This window comes from Tachysurus fulvidraco, chromosome 10 (assembly GCF_022655615.1).
Source record: "Tachysurus fulvidraco isolate hzauxx_2018 chromosome 10, HZAU_PFXX_2.0, whole genome shotgun sequence".
Lineage (NCBI taxonomy): Eukaryota > Metazoa > Chordata > Actinopteri > Siluriformes > Bagridae > Tachysurus > Tachysurus fulvidraco.
In genome coordinates, this window is record NC_062527.1 from 15,526,235 (window position 1) to 15,549,193 (window position 22,959).

Below are 22,959 nucleotides of genomic sequence, written 5' to 3' on the forward strand. Positions count from 1 at the left end.
CCCCCATTGTTCTTGATTCCCCAAGGTTTTTTTTTTTCTTTCTCTCAATTCCTCCCATCAGGTTGTATGTTAAATCCAGATGAACAGACCCGTGTGCAGGATTTGTTGTGCAGTGGTTACTGGGCATTTGAGTGTCTTACGGTGCGCGATTTCAACGACATGATCTGTGGAATTTGCGGCATCGCTCCTAAAGTTGAAATCGCACAACGCAATACAAACAGCGTCCTTCAGCTCAAAAACGTGGAGGTAAAAGAACATTCTGTCTCATTCGATCGTAGACTTGGAAAATGCAGGTTGTAAGAAACGCCTGCGTAAGCGGCATAGAACTATGAGCATGATGGCTGTCCTCTCTCTGAAGTTCACATGGCCAGAGTTCCAAGCCTCAGACGAGGTTCAGGTGGAGGAGTTCTGGCTGGCGATGGAGAGCGAGGCCCTGGAGCAGGCAGTCTTTCCTTCCAGTGTCTCCATCACACGCTTTGATGCCTCCATCATCGCACCCTTCTTTCCCACGCTGATGAGGAACTCTATAGTCATTAACACAGAAAAGGACAAGATCACCACCAACACGGAACACACAGGTGGAGAGGATTTCAAATCAGTTTACAGTGAAATGTTACTGATTTCATGACCACAACATCTGCAATCAAATTCAATTTGATTTGTCACACACACACATACATACAGAGTACGACATGCAGTGAATTGCTTTTTGCATGTGTCCGGTATTCAAACATAAGGAGTGCAATTTTGGATAAAAAAATTTACCAAAAGGAGGTAGATAAATAAAGTATAAACTAATATAAAAAGAAACTATATAAAATATGAAAATATAAGTGAAAACTAATGTATATACAGTACATATACATGAATATACAGAAATGCGTATGGTTTTTAATTACTTCTTCAGAACTTCTTGTTCTGAGTGTGTCAGTGAGCATTTATAAAACAATTTTTTTAATGTTAAAGATGCAGTAAAACCTGACAAACTGATATTGCTTGATAAATGAGGCTAAAAGTTTAGCTTTTTTTAAGTTAAAGATAAATTGGAATGTGGTGATGTTTAGTTGATGAATAATCTGTGTATATTATCGTTAATTATAAAATTATAGCTTGTTTGTTTGTGTGCACATGTGTGTGCACATGTATGTGCATGCGCGCGCGTGTGTGTGTGTGTGTGTGTGTGTGTGTGTGTGTGTGTGTCTTGGCTGCACAGGAAACCTGAGAAATTTAATGCGTCTAATCAATGATGGTCAGCTAAGACCAGAGCAGATAGAGCAGCACACTGAGGAGGAGCTACAGTCCATACTGCAGCAATGTGAGGTACCTTCATCACCAAACAGCACCAAGGTATACACACACACACACACACACACACACACACACACACAAATACACACACGCATACGCTCGCACAAACAGTGCACATGCAAAATAACCATTCCTTTGTATATGTGCTTGCTATACTTCATATTGCACTGTCTGTCTGTTCATTTTCGTTGAAGTCATTATTTCCTTGTCAGCAGAAAAACGGTGTTAGACTATTTTTGTATTTTGCTGGCAGGAGGATTTGATGGTGGCTGTGTGTTTGCTTTACACACAAGTACAAAATGGCCTTTCGACAGCCTCACAACCTGCTGAACACCTCACAGCAGGAAAACTCAGCAAGGTGTGCCCTCACCAGGTAAACACCATTCTCTCTCTAACCATTCTTCACAGAATATCCTCAGTGAAAATTAAAACCCAACATAAAACCAGTTCACATGAAACTCACTTATAATGGAATTCTACTGACGTTTGTTAATAAAACGTTTAGCCGTGAGAGAGCGTGATTTTATTAGGAATAACAGCATTCGTAGGTAGAGATACAGTATGTACTTCACCTCATGTTTAATAATGCTTTTAACTGAGATAAATTCACTGTAATGTGTAAAAAAAAAAAATGCAACAAACAGCAATAAAAACAAAATAACAGACTCCAGTTTAGAAATCATTTAATGTAGTATTTATAATATTCACTAATAACAATCCTTTTGTTCCATCTTTTAATTGTAAGTTTTGGTTAATAAGCAAAATAACACCAAGTCTAAGGCATTTTCTGGATGTATTACCTGATGTATTAATACTTGACTCAGTTATTTGCATGCAGTCATGTGTTTATACATGAAACTGCTCGAAACCTGCACAAGTCCACAGTGTGAAATGTTCCTCTGTGGTCTGTAACTGTGTGTCAGGTAGTGTGTGGCTCAAAGTACCTGGTGCGTGGAGAGAATGCCCGTGATCATGTAGACCTGCTGGCGTCGTCTCGTTTCTGGCCACCGGTATATGTAGCAGACTGTGCACAGAAGGTGGCGCTGTGTGCAGAAGCATTATATCCAGAGCTGGCGTCACAGATGTGGGGGAGGAACCAGGGCTGCTTCTCCGATCCCATGGGTCCTGTAGAGGTCAGCACAGTTACTTCTTTCATAAACCTTTTTATACTTGGTAATAGTCTTATTTGAAGTAATTATCAGGGGAAACGACTTTATTTTACTTATTTAATTTTGCACTGGAGTTAATCTTACAGATAAGTATAGGTTATTATTTTCATTTGAAACCCTTTCTGTAAATAATTTCCTCATCGCGATCTCCTGTGTTGTCACAGGGTCAGTACACATTGGGACGTTTTGTAAATTCTAAATTAATTGTACAAGTAACACAATTATAATTACACATTAAATTGTCTGTAGTGAATGAGTGTGTATGAGTGTGTGCGATTGTTCCCTGTAAATGGTAAGGATGTAAAATGGTCTGTAGAATAAACAGGTGGATGGATGGATGATAGATGGAAGGATGGAAGGGAGGGAGGATGGATACTATAGATGGATGGCTGAATAGATGAAAAGATATATAGATGACCGAGAATGGAGAACATGCCAGAAGTAAAGTCATACTAAACCTAATTAGCAGAAGCTTTACAGTAAGAGGAACACCATACACACGGAATTGGAACTCAGATTCAAATAAATCTTCATCCGAAACTGTGTAGAGTTCACAATCTGTGTAGAGGTCTCAGTGTCTCTTAGGTTTGGAATTCCAAAATTTGGGAGCTATAAGGATAATATAGTTGACTGTTAATAGCAGATCTAATAGTCTGGAATGGATGAAGGTATTGGGATGAAGGTAAGTAGTGTGCACTGGCACTAGATAAACAATGGCCTTGTGGGTTATTATAAGAACCTGGTAATGAATACAGAAATGGACAGGTTATGTTTTCCAGAAAATAAGTATGTCTCACTTCCTCTATTCTTGTCCACGCATAGAGTTCGTGACAAAGGGACAAAGTTCTGCTTTTGTAAACTGTTGCATCACAGCCTTGCTAAACTTTTTTTGGAAATAGAAAAAAAAAGAGACATTTAAGAGAGGTTTAATTAGAATAATTAGGTGTAAGTGTGTCCATACATCCTCTCCTTCTCTTCCCTTCTCAGTATGTCTCCTGTCCTGAGCTCCAGGACCAGCAGTACAGTATGGACCTCTCATCTGTGGACTCCAACTCCCGAGTTCACCCTCACACCAAGTCTTCTGTGCGCTACATAGTGCACCCTGGCGATCCAGCCCTCTCCTCCTCTTCTTCTTCCTCCTCCTTCTCCTCTTCCTCAGACCCTCACCGTGCCCTGACTGTTTGTAAGGAGCTGCAGCCTTACTCCAGTCTGGTTTCTTCCATAAGCAGCGGTTTAGAAGAGAACGAGAGCGAGTCCAGGGTAGAAGGAACGCAAAGGATGTTCGTATTTAACAACGCAGCGCACTACTACCTCTACAACCGGCTATTGGACTTCCTGAGTAGCCGGGATGTCGTAAGCCAGCAGATGGCCGAAGTCCTGAGGGTGTGCCAGCAGGGGGAGGTGGTGATGATCCGTGACGCCCTCTACAGACTCGGAGTGGCACAGCTCAACAGAGAGGATGAGGAGAGGGAGCACATTGGAGAGGAAGAAGAAGCAGAGGGAGATGCAGACACTGTAGTTGTGGATGATGTGGTACTAGAATGACGGAGGAAGAAAAGACCGTATTTCAACACTGTGAGATCAATAACAGAATCTACAAGAGGACACTGTGCAAGGTGCACATAATAGGTTGTTATAAAATGATAGTATTTATTGCTAATTATGTGTTCAACATGAAAATGACCACAGTTTCATTGTTAAAATAACCACTCAGAGTAAGAATTAACAACTTTATTAACTGTCTGATTTTTTTTTACATATTTATAACATTTTAGATTATTTTTCAGGTTTAACTATGACCCATTTTTTTAACATGCTGCCTCAAAATGTACAAATAATTCATTTATACATTGATTAAGAACCCGTAGTAATTTAACAAGTTAACAAAGAACACTGCTAAAGCATTATATTCACTTTCATTTGCTGCATTTGTTCCATTTCCAGCTTCTTTTAAACCAATGACAATCACAACAAAGAGCCACAGTAAATAACTTCTCGGAACAGAATAGATAACTAGATAAGCGCTCTAGTTATTAATAATAATAATAATAAAAGAACTTTGTGATGGTTTTCTGGACTTTTTTTCTGAATAGCTTAGCTTAAAAAACCTACGAACATTGAGAGAAAAATGGCAGGAAATTTAATGAGACTTTAAACATAACCTGAAGCCAAAAATTTACAGAAATAGAACAAGAAACATTCAGTAGTTATACATTTTCTATGAGAACTTTGGAAGTACAGGTGACCCGGTGTGATTTATACTAATCATATCCAATGTCATAGCACTGTTTTCTTTGATATTAAAATAATTAAGTTTAATAGTCCACCACTGACTAAAGCCAGAGCGCTCATGAGGACAATCACATTCCTTGGTGTTATTTACACAGTTTGGCAGTGTTTGCTTGGTGCTACATCAAATACACATATACATAGTATACAGTGTAATGAACAAGGCATACTGATAAAAATCTGAAAAAAAGAACAGAGATTTCTAAAATTGTTTTTTTGTTTTTCTGTTTTTTTCCTCTTGAAATCTAGTTAAAATCATCTACTTTCATCGCCAAATGTGATGAAGGCCTAAATTCTTGTTCCTTAATGTTACTGATTCAATAAACCAAACACAACAAAAAATAGTAAGGACATTTAATAATGCATAAAGCATTCATCAAGCTTGTAAATATACTTAAAAATGGATAGATCTGCTTAAGTAAATAAAATACCACTATTTTGCTGTTTTCTAGTTTTTAAGAACAGACTGATAAAAATGTGGAAGTGAACTTTGCAAGCTTGCAAGCTTGGAAATGCTGAATTGGCTTTTTTCCATCCGTTCAAATAGGGAACTGCTATTTAACACGAAAAAGATCAAAGTGTCTCTCTCAAGAAACCTGTCATATCTAAATCCAACAGAAGCAACAATCGATGAGGAAGTTAACCCTTGGGAAATGATTTATATCCTGTCATTGTAGCTTTTATGTAAAGTATTCAGAAAGCATAGTTTATTCAGATCTTAGCAGAACTGATAGTTGTTAGCCTTCATCAGGGGCTGCTCATCTTCCTCCTGCTCACACGATTCTTCATCACTTTTGGTGGTTTCGCAGGCCTCGAGCTGCTCAGTGTCTAGTTCTTCTGTCAACACGTTCTGATACTGAGTGTAAGAACAGACACAAAAAGTTCAGACTATAGGCTACTAATAAAATGCACAAGCTTAAAGTTAATCATCAAGATCTGTGACTATTCCTATACAAGCAGAACCTTTAGGGGTTTGATGTTCTGGAGCGTTCAGGTGTATGGTCTACATCATATTAAAAAGAAAGGACTTCAACCATGACATCAGAGAAGCGACTGTTGCTTTAATATGAAGAGGGATATAAAGACATCTCCAATCAGAAGTTCACCATTCTACATTGAAAACTGTTTACAAATGATCAGCAATCTCGATCTGCAATCTCAAGCACATACAGTCTAAGGTCAGACTGTTTAATGCTTTATAAATCTAAAACAAACAAACAAAAAAAAAACCCCAAGAGCTGCATCATGTGACCTTCAACACTCTTATTAGCATTGTAGTTTTGATCTTAGGCAGCTATATACTGTAATCTCATCACACACTGAAGAATGATCTGATATCAACTTTTCTTTTTTATGATGGGTCATAATAATCAGATAAAAAGATGCATCTTGTTTCTTTAGTGTTTTAGTGAGATCCAATCGGACCCATTTTTTTAGACAATTTTAGACATTTCTGTTTTTACCTGATCCGGTGTTTCTCCCAGCAACTTTTCGATGAGCTGAATGATCTTGTTGAAATTCGGCCGCTCTGTGGGTTCAAGGTTCCAGCACATTTTCATGATGTCGTACCTGAACACAGGATATTTATGAAAAAGTCTTATCTGCAGGTGAAATCTGATACAGCAGGTTTGGTCAAACGTATGTTGGCTAAAATTACACAATTAAAACAATGAAAAAATAATGAATTCTGAGTAACCACACTCCAAAAATACAAATTGTACCAATATGTCTACCACGGGACAGGTTCTCTCTGTATTTTACAGCCCTGAGAGTGTAAACTCATTCAAGACTGAACTGCTGTCCCAGTCTGACATACATGCCAACCAAATCTGGATTATTTTGGAAATCCATGCATTCTAACTCTTGTACCTGCTCCATAATGTATGTTTTCTCTTTGTTTCAGTGCAGCTGATGCTTATAAAAAACATGACTAACTGATAAAAAATCCTGGGCATTTAGGGAGTAAAACTTATGATCTACACACATTGCAGCACTGCAGTTGGGAGTGAAGGACCAGGAAAGTCAAATCCGGTTCATTTAAATATAGACTGTTTATTTTTTTTCTGCAAAACACATGCTGTTGGTGTATAATCTACACAACGTAGGAAATTAACTGAAGCTACCCAACACGTGGTAAATGACACAGAAGTAATTCAGTGCAGGAACAGATGAAGTGACACCAAGGCGCCAAGGTCTGATGAATCAGATGCTTATACATCACTCATAGGTTCAGTTTTAGGAAGCAAACTGTCTGCATTCGCCAAGATATCCATAGATAATTCAGACACGCTATTACTTCTTTGCTTCACCATTACTCACACTATTACTTCTCCTTTTTTACCTATAGCTTGTCCTGTGTTAGTAACAAAACACTTATGAGATGCATACTAGTGGCATTTACTGTAACTTGATTAATGTGTCTTATCATTTTGAAGTCCTTAACCGGTTTGCGTTTGATTTAGCCTGAAAACCACTTACATCTCAGGTGGGGCGAAGTCAGGACGAGACATCTGATAGCCACACTTTATCATCTTATAGAACTTGGAGTCCACCAGCATGTTTGGATATGGACTTTGGCCTGCAAAACAAAAAAGCAGAAGTAAAGCTAAGTCTAAAGGCTGGATTAAACAAAATGACATGAAAATGGATTCACATGAGTAGCTAGTTGGTTATTCTACAGTTCACTTAGCTGCGATAATGCCTTGTAAATGTATTCACCCCTACACACCTCTCCACATTTTCTTGCTTTACCACCAAATTGCATTACAACAATACTTGATAAAACCACATTTGGATGCAAGTCCAACGGGTATATGTCTCTAACATTCCGGCAGTGCAATGCATTTTACCACTATAAGCCAACCAGCAATCTACACAATTCACCAGCGTATCATCACCAGTACATATTTAAGATTGTGTATTCTGAGATCGAGCGATTTTTTTAAACGAAGCCACAGCTGAAACTTTATTTAAATGCAGAAAATCAAACTTCCTTCCTACAGTGCAACCAGAGCTGACGGAACTTCTAGAAACATCTTGATTTCCTACACCAGTGTAGGCATTATTCTGTGAATCAGGAACTAGTGTGGTGTGCTGAACGTCACTGAACTGACCAATATATTGTTAAAAAAAAAACGATTAACATTCCTGGTCTTTTTTAACCTTAATTTCATGGCAAATCATTTCTTCCCTTTTCTTAAAAATGTAATCAGCTTTTATACGACATTCATACACGGTACACTGTTCCTTATTTACCTATTTACGTTCTTACATCTACCCTACTGTACTTTACTTATTATTGTATACATTGTACTCACATGTTTACTGACAGATTTACTTACTTGATTTGCTTGCTAAATTATTTTCTTACACCAACTTACTGTCATACTTTCATACTTAAACTTACTTATTTAATTACTTCTTTACCTGCCAATTTATTTACATTCTCTCATTTGCTTACCTACTAATTTATTTTCCTATACTAACTTACTTTTGGACTGACTGCACTTTGTGGACACACCAGCATAAACAGCTGATCACTTTTGTACAGTGTAGTCTCTAATGTGTTTCATTATTAATGTTCATTTCCCCATGTGCTGTAATGTCATACCAAGAGAGAAGATCTCCCACAGCAGAATACCGTATGACCAAACATCGCTCTGTACTGTATACACACACTCGAAGATACTCTCTGGAGCCATCCACTTCACTGGCAAACGAGCCTAAATGCCCACACACACACACAAATGTATTAGCAGGCTAATCTTATATCCCTGCTTAAAAGAATGCATCATTTATTTATTTCTTTTTTCCTTCATAATTTGTAAATCAGCTTTTTTTGAAATGCTTATACAGTACACTTTCAGAGAAAAAAATCTACAGCTTCAAGATTTGAAGTACTTTTAAGAAAATTTTTTTTTAATGAGAGAAGAGTTGCTACAGGAGTCAGACATGTCAAATGATGTGGAGATTTAACAGGAGTGTCTTTATTCACTCACGTTTCCTTTGACCACATAGTTTGAATCATTCATGATATCACGGGCCAGTCCAAAATCGCAGATTTTAGCCACACACCCATCGGTCAGAAGAACATTCCGGGCTGCGACGTCTCTGTGAATACACTTGAGAAATACAACACAAGCATTCAACACAAGCAAATATAATCAAAATCAAATATAAATAAAAACATCCAATTCAAGCTTTCTGATCATAACTGAAATAGTCATTTGATTTAGCTTGTTGCTTCCATTTTTAATATTTTTAAAGTTCGCTTTGATAATTGAAATAAAAAACTGTATTTAACACTTTAAAAATACTCAGATCAACTCACATTTTTAGATGTGAGGAACTCGAGTCCCTGAGCCACCTGGTAAGAGAATCTGAGCAGGTCATCCATCTCAATCAAATCTCCATCTTGATTGCAGGAAGGAACTGCACCAAAACAGGAACCAGAATTACTATTAATACACTTACAAGATCTTAAATAAAACACCAAGATATGAGTTATCATGTGTTAAAGAAGAATAATGGTTTTATAGACTGCATACTGCGGGAAATCTGGGATCTGGTCAATAGAGGCTTCATATCCAGATAAGCATCAGAACAAGTGCTGGAGATCCCACTGTCACTGTGAAATGATCAAAATATGTTATAAATATAAAACATGATCAAATTTTATAAAAAAACAAATTATATTTAATCATATTTCATTAGTATTTATACCTTCTAAAAAACATCTTGTCTGCAGTGACATTTTTATAGTTGCTTCTCTCCTCTGGGATTGAAATCATACAGTGTAAGAAGGTCTGCGCTTTATTACGCAGGAAATTCAGAAGATCTCCATGGCAGCAGTACTCAGTGATCACCAGCACAGGACCTGAGAAGGGGACAAATATTAATGAATTTCAAAATACACAGAACTACACAATTACGCCATATGTGAAAGCTCAGGGACTTGAAGTTCATTTCCGTTGCTTAGATCAGCTAAACTGTCATCAACTGTCGGCAGTCCTGAATCTTCTTAACCTTTCAACAGTCTTCTACATGGTTAACTACAGTTCCTTTCTGTTCATCCTCACAACCCTCCAACCAAACCCAGGGTTCTATTTTTTTGGTTCATTTGTTGCTTTCATTTGTATGTATTTTCATACTTACTTAAAAAACCTTTATACCCAATTACTCTCATATTACTTTATTGACAGCTTTTTATTAATTTCTCATGTGAGTTTCCTTACTCACTTTCTTATTTACACCGACTTAATATTATACTTACATGTGTAGTTTTATTCACTTTCCCTCTCCCTCCCCCTCTCTCCTTTCCTCCCCGCCCTCCTTTCCTCCATATGTCTTACCTCCATGTGTGCAGGCTCCCAGCAGGTTGACAATATTCTTGTGTTGTCCAAGATGACTCAGAATCTTCAGTTCAGACATGAGAGCCTCCTTCTCATCTGAATGGGCGCTGGCTGTGATACATGATGTACAAACGGTATGATTTATCTATATGTTCATAATCAGAAATCACGAATCTGCTCACTGGCTACATAAAGACCTCCTACTGATCACCATTAAAACAATATCTGAGAATAAAGTCGTATCGGGATACTGGATTGGGATAGAGAAAGGACTTAGTTAAATCTTTCCTATTTTCATATACAATAACCAGATATTTTATTGATAGTATATATATAGATTGGACAGATATAATACTTGCATACTACATAAGAGATTTTTTCTGTATAAAAACTGTTTTCATGAAAAACTGTCATTTTTACATAGCTTGCATATGATATCTAACTTGTGGGAGAGGCTTATGTTGCCACACAGCTAAGGTCAATAATGCAGTTGTACTTAGATCAGCAGTTTCAATATTGCCTGATGGGTTCATGAATCACACTTAGAACGAATTGTAAGTCATTCCATGGGTTAAAATGGGTTACAACGTCAAATGCCAGTTAAAGAAATGTAACTGCTACTACTCAAGCTTACAGATGCTTTCACTCACCATCACTAAATACTTGGGTTAGATTGAAATTTGTATTGACATTTACACAGAAACACTGACCTTTGAGCATTTTCACAGCCACCCGGGTCACATTATCCTCCTTCCCCAGACCATACGCCGTAGCCTCCAACACTTTCCCGAATGCCCCAGCACCCAAAATCTTCCCTGTAATTCCAGCGCAAATCTTTTTATTTTATTGCAAAATCAATTTATGTTTGATTTTGTATTGACACAGTGATTAGTAACTGCAGACTATTTGAAGTACAAACCTAATTTCAGCTTGTCTCTCGGAAATTCCCATTTTTCATTATAAGGAAGCTGAGTGGGATCGATAAATGTGTAACTGTTCCCATCTGTGGCCTCAATAATCTTCCACCGGACCTCATACTTGGGTTTCTATTATACAGTAGAATACACATCCAAAGTGAAATGCATGCTACAAGTTTATAAAAAAGCTGTCATTGTATCTCTAGATAAATAAAAAATAAATACATTAATTAATTAATAAAGCAAGGATGTTCTTTGTGATGATCTTACACTTTCAATATGACAAATATCAGAGATCAGACTGTTAAAAGTCAGACACTGATGTACTATGCTAAATTAGATTCCCTACCTGTTTGTACTTGTACATGAGGATGATTAGGAGTAGAAGGAGGAACACCATCACACTTATGGCTCCAATCAATGTTGCAGTAAACAGTTTCTCTGTAGTTATATAAAATAAAGTGTGAAAATAAATGTGTCAATCAAAAAGGTACATTCAAAGCTACAGGTACATTTAACTTAAAACTAGTTATGTGTTTTTGTTCCTTCATTCAATAGATTGTGTACACATTGTGTCCATTTGTAATAATTAATAATGTTATAATCATTGATAATCTAATAAAACATTTTTATTGGTAAGTATCCAGATATGAATGCCTAAAATAAAAAAAAAATGCATTGCAGTAGTTTAAACGGCTCTCTCTTACCAGACCGGTCTATAGGGAATGCATCACTGTCTTGTCCAACCAGGTTTTGTGCCACACACTCTACAGTCATCTTATGATTAGATGGGTTGATGGTTATAATACTTTCCACTTTTACTGGTCCAAACTCTTCGTTCTGCACCTCCACTGTGTGAGATGGGAGCAACTGGCGAGTTTCTACATCTGTGGAATTGTCTGTACATCTGAAATGTTTCACATGTTATGATTCAGAAATTGTGGGAATTACTACAGGTGTGACAGACAGACAGACAGACAGACAGATCGATCGATCACATACGTTGGCCTGGTTCCTTGACACTGGAACCAAAAGATGCTGGGAGTTGGGTAGCCAGTCACTGTGCATATTAAGGTGGTCTTATTTCTCCTATTTTCCACAATAACAGGCTTCTCTGTTTGATAAAAATGCAATTAATAAACATTACAATTTTTCACCTCAATTTTGGATCTTAGTAAAACACACATGGAATTAATTTTATTAGTGAATAAGAACCATGAATGAAGATAAAACAGAATTTATATATATATGGACCAAATGTCTTACTATATCGGCTTTGTTTTGTTAGCTAATGAACTGAAACACATTTCTAAACACATTCTACTTACCATAAACATGAATGCTAAATGTTGTAGAGGCATAAGCCATGCTGCTGTTAGCATAGAAGGTGTATCTACCCTGTTCCCTGGATTTCAGTCTTTTCAGAAGCAATACTGACTCGTACCTACATGAACAAATCCATATAAAATGCCATTTTAAGCAATACATTACGATATATAGAATAATAAATATAGAAATTGTTTAGAATTTATAACTAGTAGTTTTTAATGATACCATCAACTAATTCAGTCAAAAAATCCTGGATGAAGAAAGCATTTCTTCCCTGATTCCCTACTTACTCATAGGTTATTAAAAATGTAGCTTAATATTTGCATTAATATTCAGTATGTCTATCAGATCCTTTATATAACATTGCAGAATACAGCTTCACAATCTGACCTGTTATTATTTCTGAAGGAGCTGATTTCATGGTGTGATCTGTTGATAAACGTTGGTCCCTCCCACTGCTGCTGTGTGATTTGTGGGTAAGCCTTTATTGACACCCTCAACTCTACATCCTGCCCCTCATGGACATCAATAGACAAATCTTCATTCATCAAAGGTGACAGCTTGGGGGACATAATAATGTACGGTTCATCTGTGACAAAAGACAAATTTTTCATTTCATTACTTGAATATTCATTTACATCCTTGGAATATCATTGCATTTGCATTATGGGATATAGAGACTTAGACTGAAGTTTCATAATATATAATTAAATACAACAAAACACAGGACCACGACAAACGTAGATACTTATGATATACAGGAGTAAAGTGAAGATATATATTGGAAGTAAAGAGCATTGAATACAGTAAATACCGCCAACCTAAGTAACTAATGACGAGTCGTAAGACTGAGGATCCATTTGCAGCTTTAATGGACAGACAATCTCGGAAACAACAGGCAGAGTTCAGTACCGGTGTGACACCGAAATCTGTGACCTATCGTATGTTGTGACCTTAGAGGGCGCTGTTGCTAAAATGCAGCTTAAAATATGTCGTCTAGAGAAGTTCGCAACGTAAACAGCGTAAATGCAAAATCTTGCGTAAATCTTTGTTGCGAGAACGCGCCAAGCGCCGTGCACATTACATTCAACGCGCGTGCCGTCGTGCTGCAAAGAAACAGTTGCATGCGCTTTGAACTAAAGACTCATTTACAGTACTTAAAATAACAAAGTTACTCAAATGCTTTTGCATTCTGTTTTCATGACTGCTTTTTTTTAACTACCCTGAAAGTCATTTATTAATTAAGGCTAAAAAAAATTGTCAGATGCTGATGCTTTAGACTGTTAATTATATATATATATTCACTATAATTAAATAATTATATAAATTAAATATATAACAATAAGATTATTATTATTAGTAGTATTCCAAATTTGAATTAAACAAATTTTAATACATTCGAATTATTGTTCTCCAGTAATACAGTGCAGAATAAAATACTGGAATTCGTTATTGTTCTCCAAAAAGGATTTTAGGTCTCATGTCAACAGAAACAAACTTACAGCACGGTCACAAAATATGATAAGGTGCTATTACAGGTTATCAGAATCTGTTACCTCCCTCTATTTCACACCAAATTGAATTGAATGTTCTCCATATTCACTCTGGTGATGCCTAACACCCTCTACAGTATATCCTGAAAAGGATTTGGGTCTCATGTCAACAGAAACAAACTTACAGCACGGTCACAAAATATGATAAGGTGCTATTACAGGTTATACAGTCATGAAAACAGAATGCAAAAGCATTTGAGTAACTTTGTTTTTTTAAGTACTGTAAATGAGTCTTTAGTTCAAAGCGCATGCAACTGTTTCTTTGCAGCACGACGGCACGCGCGTTGAATGTAATGTGCACGGCGCTTGGCGCGTTCTCGCAACAAAGATTTACGCAAGATTTTGCATTTACGCTGTTTACGTTGCGAACTTCTCTAAACGACCTATTTTAAGCTGCATTTTAGCAACAGCGCCGTCTAAGGTCACAACATACGATAGGTCACAGATTTCGGTGTCACACCGGTAAACACGACAGTGTAGGTAAGGTAAAAACGTAGTCAGAACAACAGGCAAAAGGTCAGGTCAGGGCAGGCAGAAAACAGGCGTGAGGCAAAATACCGAAACAGGAATAACCAGAAAACGCTCAGAAGGACAGCCGCAGCAAACCAAGACTTCGCAATGGAGACAAGTTCAGGTTTGCCTTAAATAGGCACTGGGTAATTGGCTGCAGGTGGCGGTGCAATCAGTCCCGGCAGGTGGCTTATGGGAAATGTAGTCCGGAAGTGTTAATACTCCGGGGACGGTTCCGTCCATTGGCAAAATGAGGACAAGACAGGTGCTTCCATCATGACAGTAACGAATGGAAAATAATAATAAAAAAAGAACGTTTCTAAATGTATATAATATTAATGATAACATTAATCAGATTCCTGAGAGTATTCAAGCAAGAAATTCTCCACGTGACATATATATATATATATATATATATATATATATAATTTCACTTGGAGAATTTATATATATATATATATATATATATATATAATGTCACGTGGAGAATTTATATATATATATATATATAAATATATATATATATAAATATATATATATTTATATATATATATTTATATATATATATATATATATATATATATATATATATATATCTATATATATATATATATATATATATATATATATATATATATAAATGGTGAAGATTATCTCTTTATAAAATAATCGAATTATAAGTCAGACAATGCTCCTACAGACCATGTTGAAGCTCCTACTACAGTATTTAAATAGTAACTGCAGTCTGTGCTATTTAAAACACAGGAATTATTGAGAATGAGAAACAAAAAGGGGCAATAAAAATAAAAAAGGATGAAATCATAAACACCATATCTACAAACTTTATAAAAACATATTAATGATTTTGTTATTTAACTTGGTCATGTCTCTTACCCACAACCAGCAGGCTTGTGGTGGAGGTGTTGACTCCAGCCTCGTTTGATCCAACACATGTGATATTACCCGAGTCAGACATTTTAACTGATGGAAGAATCAGCATACTATTGATGTACACTCTATTTTTTACGAATGTAGCCTTGTTCTCTGGGTTTGGTAAGTTCTGGAAAAAAGATAGTCTTGAGCTTTAGTAAACGACAGTCTAACAATTTTTACATTATAGCAATAAGTGTTTACTTTATTGTGTACATCCTATCTACACTGCATATGTTTCACCTTGATATCTTTTACAGAGACCAGAATTTTTCTCTTGTCAGCCTTGAGATCATGGATAAAAACACCCTCAAGTTTACATATTTATATCCAAATTAAAACTTTATGTATTCTCTCATGCATTTATTAAGTCTTTTAAACTGTGTAGCATGTACAGATTATTTTTTTTTTACTTTTGATATTTTTATTTTACTTTATATTTATTATTTGTTCTTTGATTTAATTGTACAGCACTTGTCTTGTCTTTAAATGTGCTATCGAAATAAGCATAATGAACTGATTTTCAGTTTAGTTCACATGATATATACAGTGTTAGGTTGAACTTTTATGGACCTAAGAGAGACCAAACAAAACAAAAAAAAGATCTTCTGTGTGTGTTGCACTTCTGTAATAATGCTACAAAAATGCGTCGCACACTTCAGCAACAATGTGAATAATGGTACTGTATAAATAAGTTACCAAATGTGATGAGTGCTTCCAGGTAACATTGTAGTTGAAGTTATGGTTGCTGGTGTCACAGGAAATCTGTAGCCTCTCTCCAACCAGTCGTATATGCTCATAATTTTGCAATGAAACATTGGGTGGAGTATGGGCTCCTTGGAACAAACAAATAGAAAAAAACGTAAGATCCTTTTGTAAATCTCTTCATATTGTGAAATACCTTTTGGGATGCTCTCCATGATGTTACTGTATAAAATGTACTATGCAGTTTGAAAACAAACAAACAAATGGAAAGACATGATATACAAAAATCTTACTATTGGTCACTTTTAAAGGTATGGGTGGGGACACTTTCTCCACTCCTCCTATACTGGCACTGCAGATGTAGCTTGAACTGAACCCAAGCTGGAGGTTCCGAATCAGTATCCCTTTCTTGGGGTCAGTAGTTATGTCCATGTCGGAGGGTACTGCAGAGCCATCCTCCATGCGTAACCGGATATTAGTAGCTGCAGGGTCAGTAAGGAGGCAGGGAATGAGGGCATCCTCTCCTTCATTCTTGATAATATAAGGATTCACTGGGGTTTCAAAGAGACGCTTGGAATCTGGGGATTATGCAGGAAACATCCGGTTATAAATAAAACCAGTGTCATCCAATCCACTTCTCAAGTTCACACATGAACATTATACTTACCTTTTACGAATAAATGCACAGATGAGTAGTTGGAGGAATCTTCGCCAGTGTACTCACACTTATAAGTGCCTGTGAACTTATAGGTAGCTTTTTGCACAGTAAAGGTGCAGCTGTTCCCATTAGACACACTGTAACTTTTGTATTTAGCTAGTCGAGGAACAATAGTCACTGGAGCATCACCCTCACAAGTCAGAACAAGTCTAGAACCACCATTGATGACAACAGTCGAGTCAACTGGATCTTGGTTGTTTACCTTTATCCGAGGATGAGACCAAGCTGTGAATTTAAAGAACAAAAGATGTGATATGTACACTTTCAGTCACTCGGACATTGAATCTACTGGGCTTTAATCATAAATACAGACTTGAATGTTGGAAGGACAATCAATCACAGGGCACCATGCACACACACTTTCAAACCTAGGCACAATTTATATGGACACATGGACAACTTAATGGCATGGGAAAAAAAAAGACTTGATGGAGTGGACAGACTTACTGTATAGTAGCTATGGAGTAAAACAAGGACCCTGTATATATATGCATATATACGTATGTGTATGGGTGTTCTTGTCATGGGTTGGATAGGACTATAGCTTGAAATGGATCAAATACAGTTGTCTATCATCTATTAATATGTAGTCAAGATTCAGATCATATTGGGAGAATTAGAGAAATCAGAAACCAATTTTGGTGGGCCAACATCATTTTTATGATACAGTATAACACATTACTGCAAATTAAAAATAAATAAGTTAATTAGACTTTAAAATAATCTTATAATAGGATCTTGTAAGATGGTGGAAACACTGGCAAAACTGAGCAAAATAAAGTCCAGAGCAATGCACGCAACTCTCCCGCTTACTACACACAGTAACCTTGTGTTTAAGTTGTTAAGTCAAAAGACTGTGGAAATAAAACAAAAACAAAAAAAAAATGTGTTATGCTAATATTTCTTTTGTATTAAAATGCTTCACTAGCTAACTAGCTTACTTTATCACATAACATTACCTACCACATTTGACTTTAATCAGTCAGGTTTCCAGGCAACTAATACATGGTTATTGGTCTAGCTAATATATGCACCATTTTCCTTGTCTTTGGATCTATGATGTGGTTATGACATGGCTCTGGTGACTGAGGAGAAATGAAAGCGTTGTGTTATTTCATCTGCAGAAGTGCTGGAGAGGACAGAATGATTTTACACCACATGTTGCAGAAAACAGGCAAAAACCTAACATCCTACACCCTTGTCTCACTTCTCCCTCTTTCTCTCATCGTGTTCCTTAAGATTCTAGAACTGCATGATTTAAAATTCTTTCTTTCTTTCTTTCTTTCTTTCTTTCTTTCTTTCTTTCTTTCTTTCTTTCTTTCTTTCAAGGATTCAGGTACAGATCTCCAATGAGCAAAGACAAATTGAGATGATATATATATATATATTCCCTTCAAATATATAATGAAGTATATTTATATGTATGGACATAATGGAAGATATATTGCAATATAATCCATTTCATTAAGGCAATGTATTTATTTCCAGCTTCTAGTCTCTCTACTGTAGCTTTTTATGTCAAAAACCAGAGCGTGTGGGACTTTATCTACTTTATTTTAAAATACAGCTTGAAAAGCATTTAAATATATACAGTAATAGGATGAGAGCAGTATGGGATAGAAACTGCACAATGTGATTTGCAAACGAAACAAAAGCCTCTTTATTTTAAAAACCAGAAGTGAAATTTGGTGTTACACAAAAGTTCTGACCAGAAATCAACCTCAAATCATTCCAGCAATTTGGCGCAGCAAATTATTTTGTGTACTTCCTGTTTATTTGTGAATATGCTGGAAAGTAGTATAAAACCAGATAAAAAAATAAATTAACAAGAACGTGATGAAGAATTGTATGAATACACCAAAATATTCAGAACTTTTTATAATTGGCTAGCATAATCATATGTTTGCAATGTGATCACTGATTCCAAAAAGAAAAAGAAAAAAGATGTATATTGAAAAGTGCTTTACCTGATACAACCAGCAATAGAATACAAGTAGTCACTTAAATTCACCCACTTCACCCAATCAGATTTGAGTAAATTGAATAAAATTGTTCAATGGGAATTCACTGGATTGACATGCATAAAACTTAGAGTAATCTTTTTGGAAAGATTTTAGTTATTTAGAAAATAAATAGTAATGAGAATTAATAATATGAAATATGAAAATTCCCGAAAAATCCACATGTATATAATGCATTAAATTAGTATATATTGTCTCAGTTCAGGAAGAGATCCCAGTAATCAGGGATTGCCAGAAATGTTTAAGGAACTCTGTGTAAATGACAGTGTTAGTAACTCTTACCTTGTACCTGGCAGGACATCAGTCCCACAATAAAGGTGAAGAGGATCATCTCGGACCGCTGACGGCCAGAGGCCTGATTATGCTGTATGTCTCTGCTGTTGTGTGTCTGCCCTGTAAAAATAAGAAGTGTTCATTCCTTAAAAACACTTCAAGACACAGAGCTTCTACTTCTTCATTTTACAGTGACAGCCTAGGAGCCCATGAGTTTAAAATCAGGCAGCTGCGGTCCGACCCTAGAAATAACATGACGTGATTACAGATGTGCAGCAATGCCCAAAACTTGGTGCAAACATACTCTCATGCAAACATGCTTTCTTAACAAAAAAAATGTATCTGTCTATATTTAAAATTGGTTATATTTCTATATGTCTTTGATCTTTTTGACCTTTAAACATTTATAAACATAACCACATAAATAAACCACAGCATGTATAATATTACCTCATGACATGTGATTTACTTTGTGACACATTTATGGTGTAAATAAGTTTATAGCAGTAAATAGGAGGTTTACAAAGCTAAATTCAAACCAATTCAAGTTTCTTTATTAAACTTATCTATGCATTTCTTGAATAGCAACTGATTTATTTAAACTCTAAAGTCACTCTGGATAAAGGCATCTACCAACTGGCTTAAATGTCAATGTAAATAGTAAAGCTTGTGATGAAGCTAAGCTGCTCATGTTACAAAACATCATACACACACCAGAACAATGACATGCTAAAACATAGTGAGAATAGAGGGAAGCAAATACCCTGTAGTAATCCTAGTTGTTCTGACTTATAGAGAATAACTGTTCATAAGAATCGATTAAAAAACAAACAAAAGTTTTTAATAAGCTGTGGCCATGTACAGTATTAAAATGTTCAGGTCACGAGTTCAGATTCTTGACATCGATCTTGTGGCTACAAAGCACTTAACTGGTGTTAACTGTGGTATTTTAAAATGATGGAGACAAACAAAATCAATTTAATTAAACTTATGTGGCCACAGGGAACTAACCTTTACTTGGAGATGCATACAGGTATCTGAGGAATCACAGATATTTGTAACATGGATATAGAATTAACTTACAGTAAGTCATATTATGCAAATTCTCAGAGTGAACAGATTATTTTCTGCCAAATAATTAACTGGAGTAAGTATGATCATTCATAACATATTAAGTCATGGGCTCAAATGACTGAAATCTTGGCCACAAAATAATAACTCATGACAAAAGTATGTGACACCTGACCATCATGTCGTTGGAAGCACACAATTGTTTTCAATGTCTTTTTATGTTGTAGCATTACAGTTTCTCTTCACTGGAACTAAGAAGCTCAAACCTAGCAAGCTCCATGAGCCATGATTCAAACGCACTGAACAGGGATAAACTGAACGCTGTCTAAACCCCAGGCCTTTTATCTCAGACATCAGTGCACAAATGGGCAAATCCCCTTCACCACCACATTTTGGAGTGTGGATGTTATTCAAACAGGAAAGAGGATCTAATCCTTGACCACAATATTTCAACTTTTATTCTTAACATATTCATTTCTTATCAAATCTGCCTCAGAACCCAAAGCTACAAAGATGACTAAAGCACAAAATGTACTCCTGAAACAATACATTACAGTAGATGGCAGGGAATATTACAGAATTGTACATATATAAGTTTGGATATCATCATATTTTAAAACTATTTTAAGTCTGAACACCAAAACAAAAGACACTATAGAAGATGTATTTTAATACAGCATAATCCTTTAGAAAAAGTCAGATTGGAACAGAATTAGTGTTTGTTGTTTATTGTATTAATGATTTTTCAGGAAACATGCTTTGCCTAGCCTCTGACAGGGCTAATTTTGGACTTATGCGTGTGCAGTATTTAATGGAAATATAAAAGATTTTTTAGAAACCTTACCCACAATACATTATTAATATGAACAAACACTGTGTTCTTTTTCTTTCAGTTTTTTTGGTTCTAAAATCCAAAATCCTTAAGCGAGCTCGTGTGAGTAATCTCTCCACATGAGGAACTTGTGCATCATCTTTCCTGTGCATTCTGTGGTTTAATCTATTATCTGTGTTGGACAGGAAGCTGGTCCTATATATTAGCATACTGACATTCTGGCTCTCTTCTTCAGGCTTGTCGACAGGAACAGAGTTTTAAGCTTGGTTGATGTAAGGGTTATAAAGTGCTGTAGCCATCTCTCAGTCAGCCTCCAGGGAACAGTTCGGTGTGTTGTGTGGGGGAAGAATGGTGGGATGATTGAATCCTGGGCAAAAATGGTGGAATGATGGAACCCTGGGTAAAAATCTTGGAAGGGTAGAACTCTTCAGGAAGCTCTTATTGACCTGGGAGTAATGCTGCAGAGAAATTCTCATGAGAGTAAATTTGAACGATTTGGTTTTAGTGTTTCACAGTTGTTCCTCTAAATCCAGCTTCTTAGATACATGTTAGTAGGGAAGAAGGCTAATCTTTATAGGACTGTTGCCTTTCAGTCTGGATTTACAGAAAGATTTGTCTACAGTCAACATCCGATGAGTAACATGAGCTTGGATGTTTTGTGTGTTGTTGTGAGATCTAAGGAAACAGAAAAAAAAAACAAAAAAACGACAGAAACCTTTTTATAGCTGTCTGTGAGCATGTTCCCCATCTCCTGCACCAGATAGGAGAACTCTGGCCTCTTCTCAAAACTTCTCTTTCCAGCAGTTCCTCTTCACCTCATATTCCTAACCGCAAGGAATAGAACTTGGTTTGGATTTCATGTGAAACATTTAATAACTGTCCACATAAAACACTGTCAGAATAAAGGTGCATTGTAAAGATGAAGAGGTACATGATGAACCTTACATGGTATTTCCAATAAGTAAAGGTACATAATATGTGCACTTCAGAAGTGGTTTGGAATAACCTAAAGCTTCCTAAATAAGTCCTAGTTGACAATCCTTTAAGATTTAAGATCAGATCAGACAAACATTTGCTCTGAGGCATGCATGGGTTTGAACATCCAGTTTGGCTTCTCTTAAGAGCTGGGTATGGGACCCTACTGTAATAGTTTAGGAAAACATATATTAATTAAATACTTTGTTCTGTGCTTGATTTATTTTTATTTTTCATAAATGGATGAGATAATAAAAACACCATATTTTGCATGTAGATTTTTGGACTTATTAAAAATTTGATTCAAAGGTAAATAATGACAGGTTGCCTGAAGCAAAGAGGCTTTATCCTATAGCACATGACCTTACGTGTTGTATTTCCTAAGCTGGGCTCACACTGTGCGATTTTTTATACTTCGTGATTGTTGCTGTTATACTTTACGAACAGTTGTCATCATGTCAGACTATACAAGACGCATCAAAACCGGACGCACACAAGAAGTTTCATCTTTTCTGAGGTGGTTTGAAGTTGTCGAGCTACTGTAAGTGTGGCATCCGGTTCGGCTGTTGGTTCTTGGTGTGACACTCGCCGTTGGAGATGTCACACTGCAGGCAAGTGTCTGAAAACTTCTGAAAGTTCCAGAACTTCATTGGAGGAAAAACTGATTGCAACAGCCATTAATTGGCGGTCGGCGACCATGTCAAAGACTAGAAATTTTACTCTAGGATTCTAGAAATCTTTTATGATTTTCAAAATTTGTCTCAGACGACCATATCATGGTCAAAATTACACAGTGTGAGCCAGGTTTGATGTGAACCAGTAGGATAAGAGGTGTGGAGAATGGATGGATGGATCGATGGATGAATGAATTAATGGATGGATAAAACTTCCTGAAGGCTTTCCTGGAAAATAAACAAACGACTATAGCTTTGACTTTACTATCTTTACATATGCTGTCACTGGAGTCCCCTTCTATGAATGTTAACTGAACCATTTTTAACAAATAAA

The 22,959-nt window shown here is 36.3% G+C and overlaps 2 protein-coding genes across 3 annotated transcripts in view; one reads left to right on the top strand and one right to left on the bottom strand.

The window, feature by feature from the left end:
* The window catches only part of hmgxb3 (HMG box domain containing 3), an 18,008-nt gene extending 13,624 nt beyond the window's left edge, over nt 1-4,384 (top strand). The window contains exons 16-21 of one of the 2 annotated variants that reach the window (XM_047819282.1): nt 62-246; nt 359-578; nt 1,214-1,347; nt 1,562-1,681; nt 2,232-2,441; nt 3,465-4,384. In XM_047819282.1, the coding sequence (XP_047675238.1) occupies nt 62-246; nt 359-578; nt 1,214-1,347; nt 1,562-1,681; nt 2,232-2,441; nt 3,465-4,022 (1,427 nt within the window). In that variant the 3' untranslated portion in view covers nt 4,023-4,384. Of the gene's footprint in view, nt 1-61; nt 247-358; nt 579-1,213; nt 1,348-1,561; nt 1,682-2,231; nt 2,442-3,464 lie in introns of those variants that run through there. The other variant, XM_047819283.1, reaches the window with a different exon arrangement.
* On the bottom strand, nt 4,194-19,251 carry csf1ra (colony stimulating factor 1 receptor, a). The gene is made up of 21 exons (XM_027165111.2): nt 19,083-19,251; nt 16,729-17,004; nt 16,355-16,639; nt 16,056-16,192; nt 15,321-15,486; nt 12,754-12,952; nt 12,363-12,478; nt 12,037-12,148; nt 11,742-11,941; nt 11,384-11,475; nt 11,037-11,163; nt 10,828-10,932; nt 10,118-10,228; nt 9,489-9,642; nt 9,314-9,393; nt 9,097-9,197; nt 8,765-8,887; nt 8,377-8,488; nt 7,245-7,344; nt 6,230-6,335; nt 4,194-5,622 (listed from the first exon to the last, which is right to left on the bottom strand). The coding sequence occupies exons 1-21, from the start codon at nt 19,129-19,131 to the stop codon at nt 5,485-5,487; spliced, it is 2,889 nt and encodes a 962-aa protein (XP_027020912.2). The 5' UTR covers nt 19,132-19,251; the 3' UTR covers nt 4,194-5,484.
* Between the last annotated feature and the right edge of the window lie 3,708 nt (nt 19,252-22,959).

Coding starts and splice junctions, on each gene's coding strand:
- csf1ra (XM_027165111.2), bottom strand. CDS start 19,131: ATGATCCTCTTCACCTTTATTGTGGGACTGATGTCCTGCCAGGTACAA. Junction 16,640..16,728: donor TGTGCATTTATTCGTAAAAG/GTAAGTATAATG, acceptor CATAATCCCCAG/ATTCCAAGCGTCTCTTTGAA. Junction 16,193..16,354: donor ACCTTTAAAAGTGACCAATA/GTAAGATTTTTG, acceptor GTTTGTTCCAAG/GAGCCCATACTCCACCCAAT.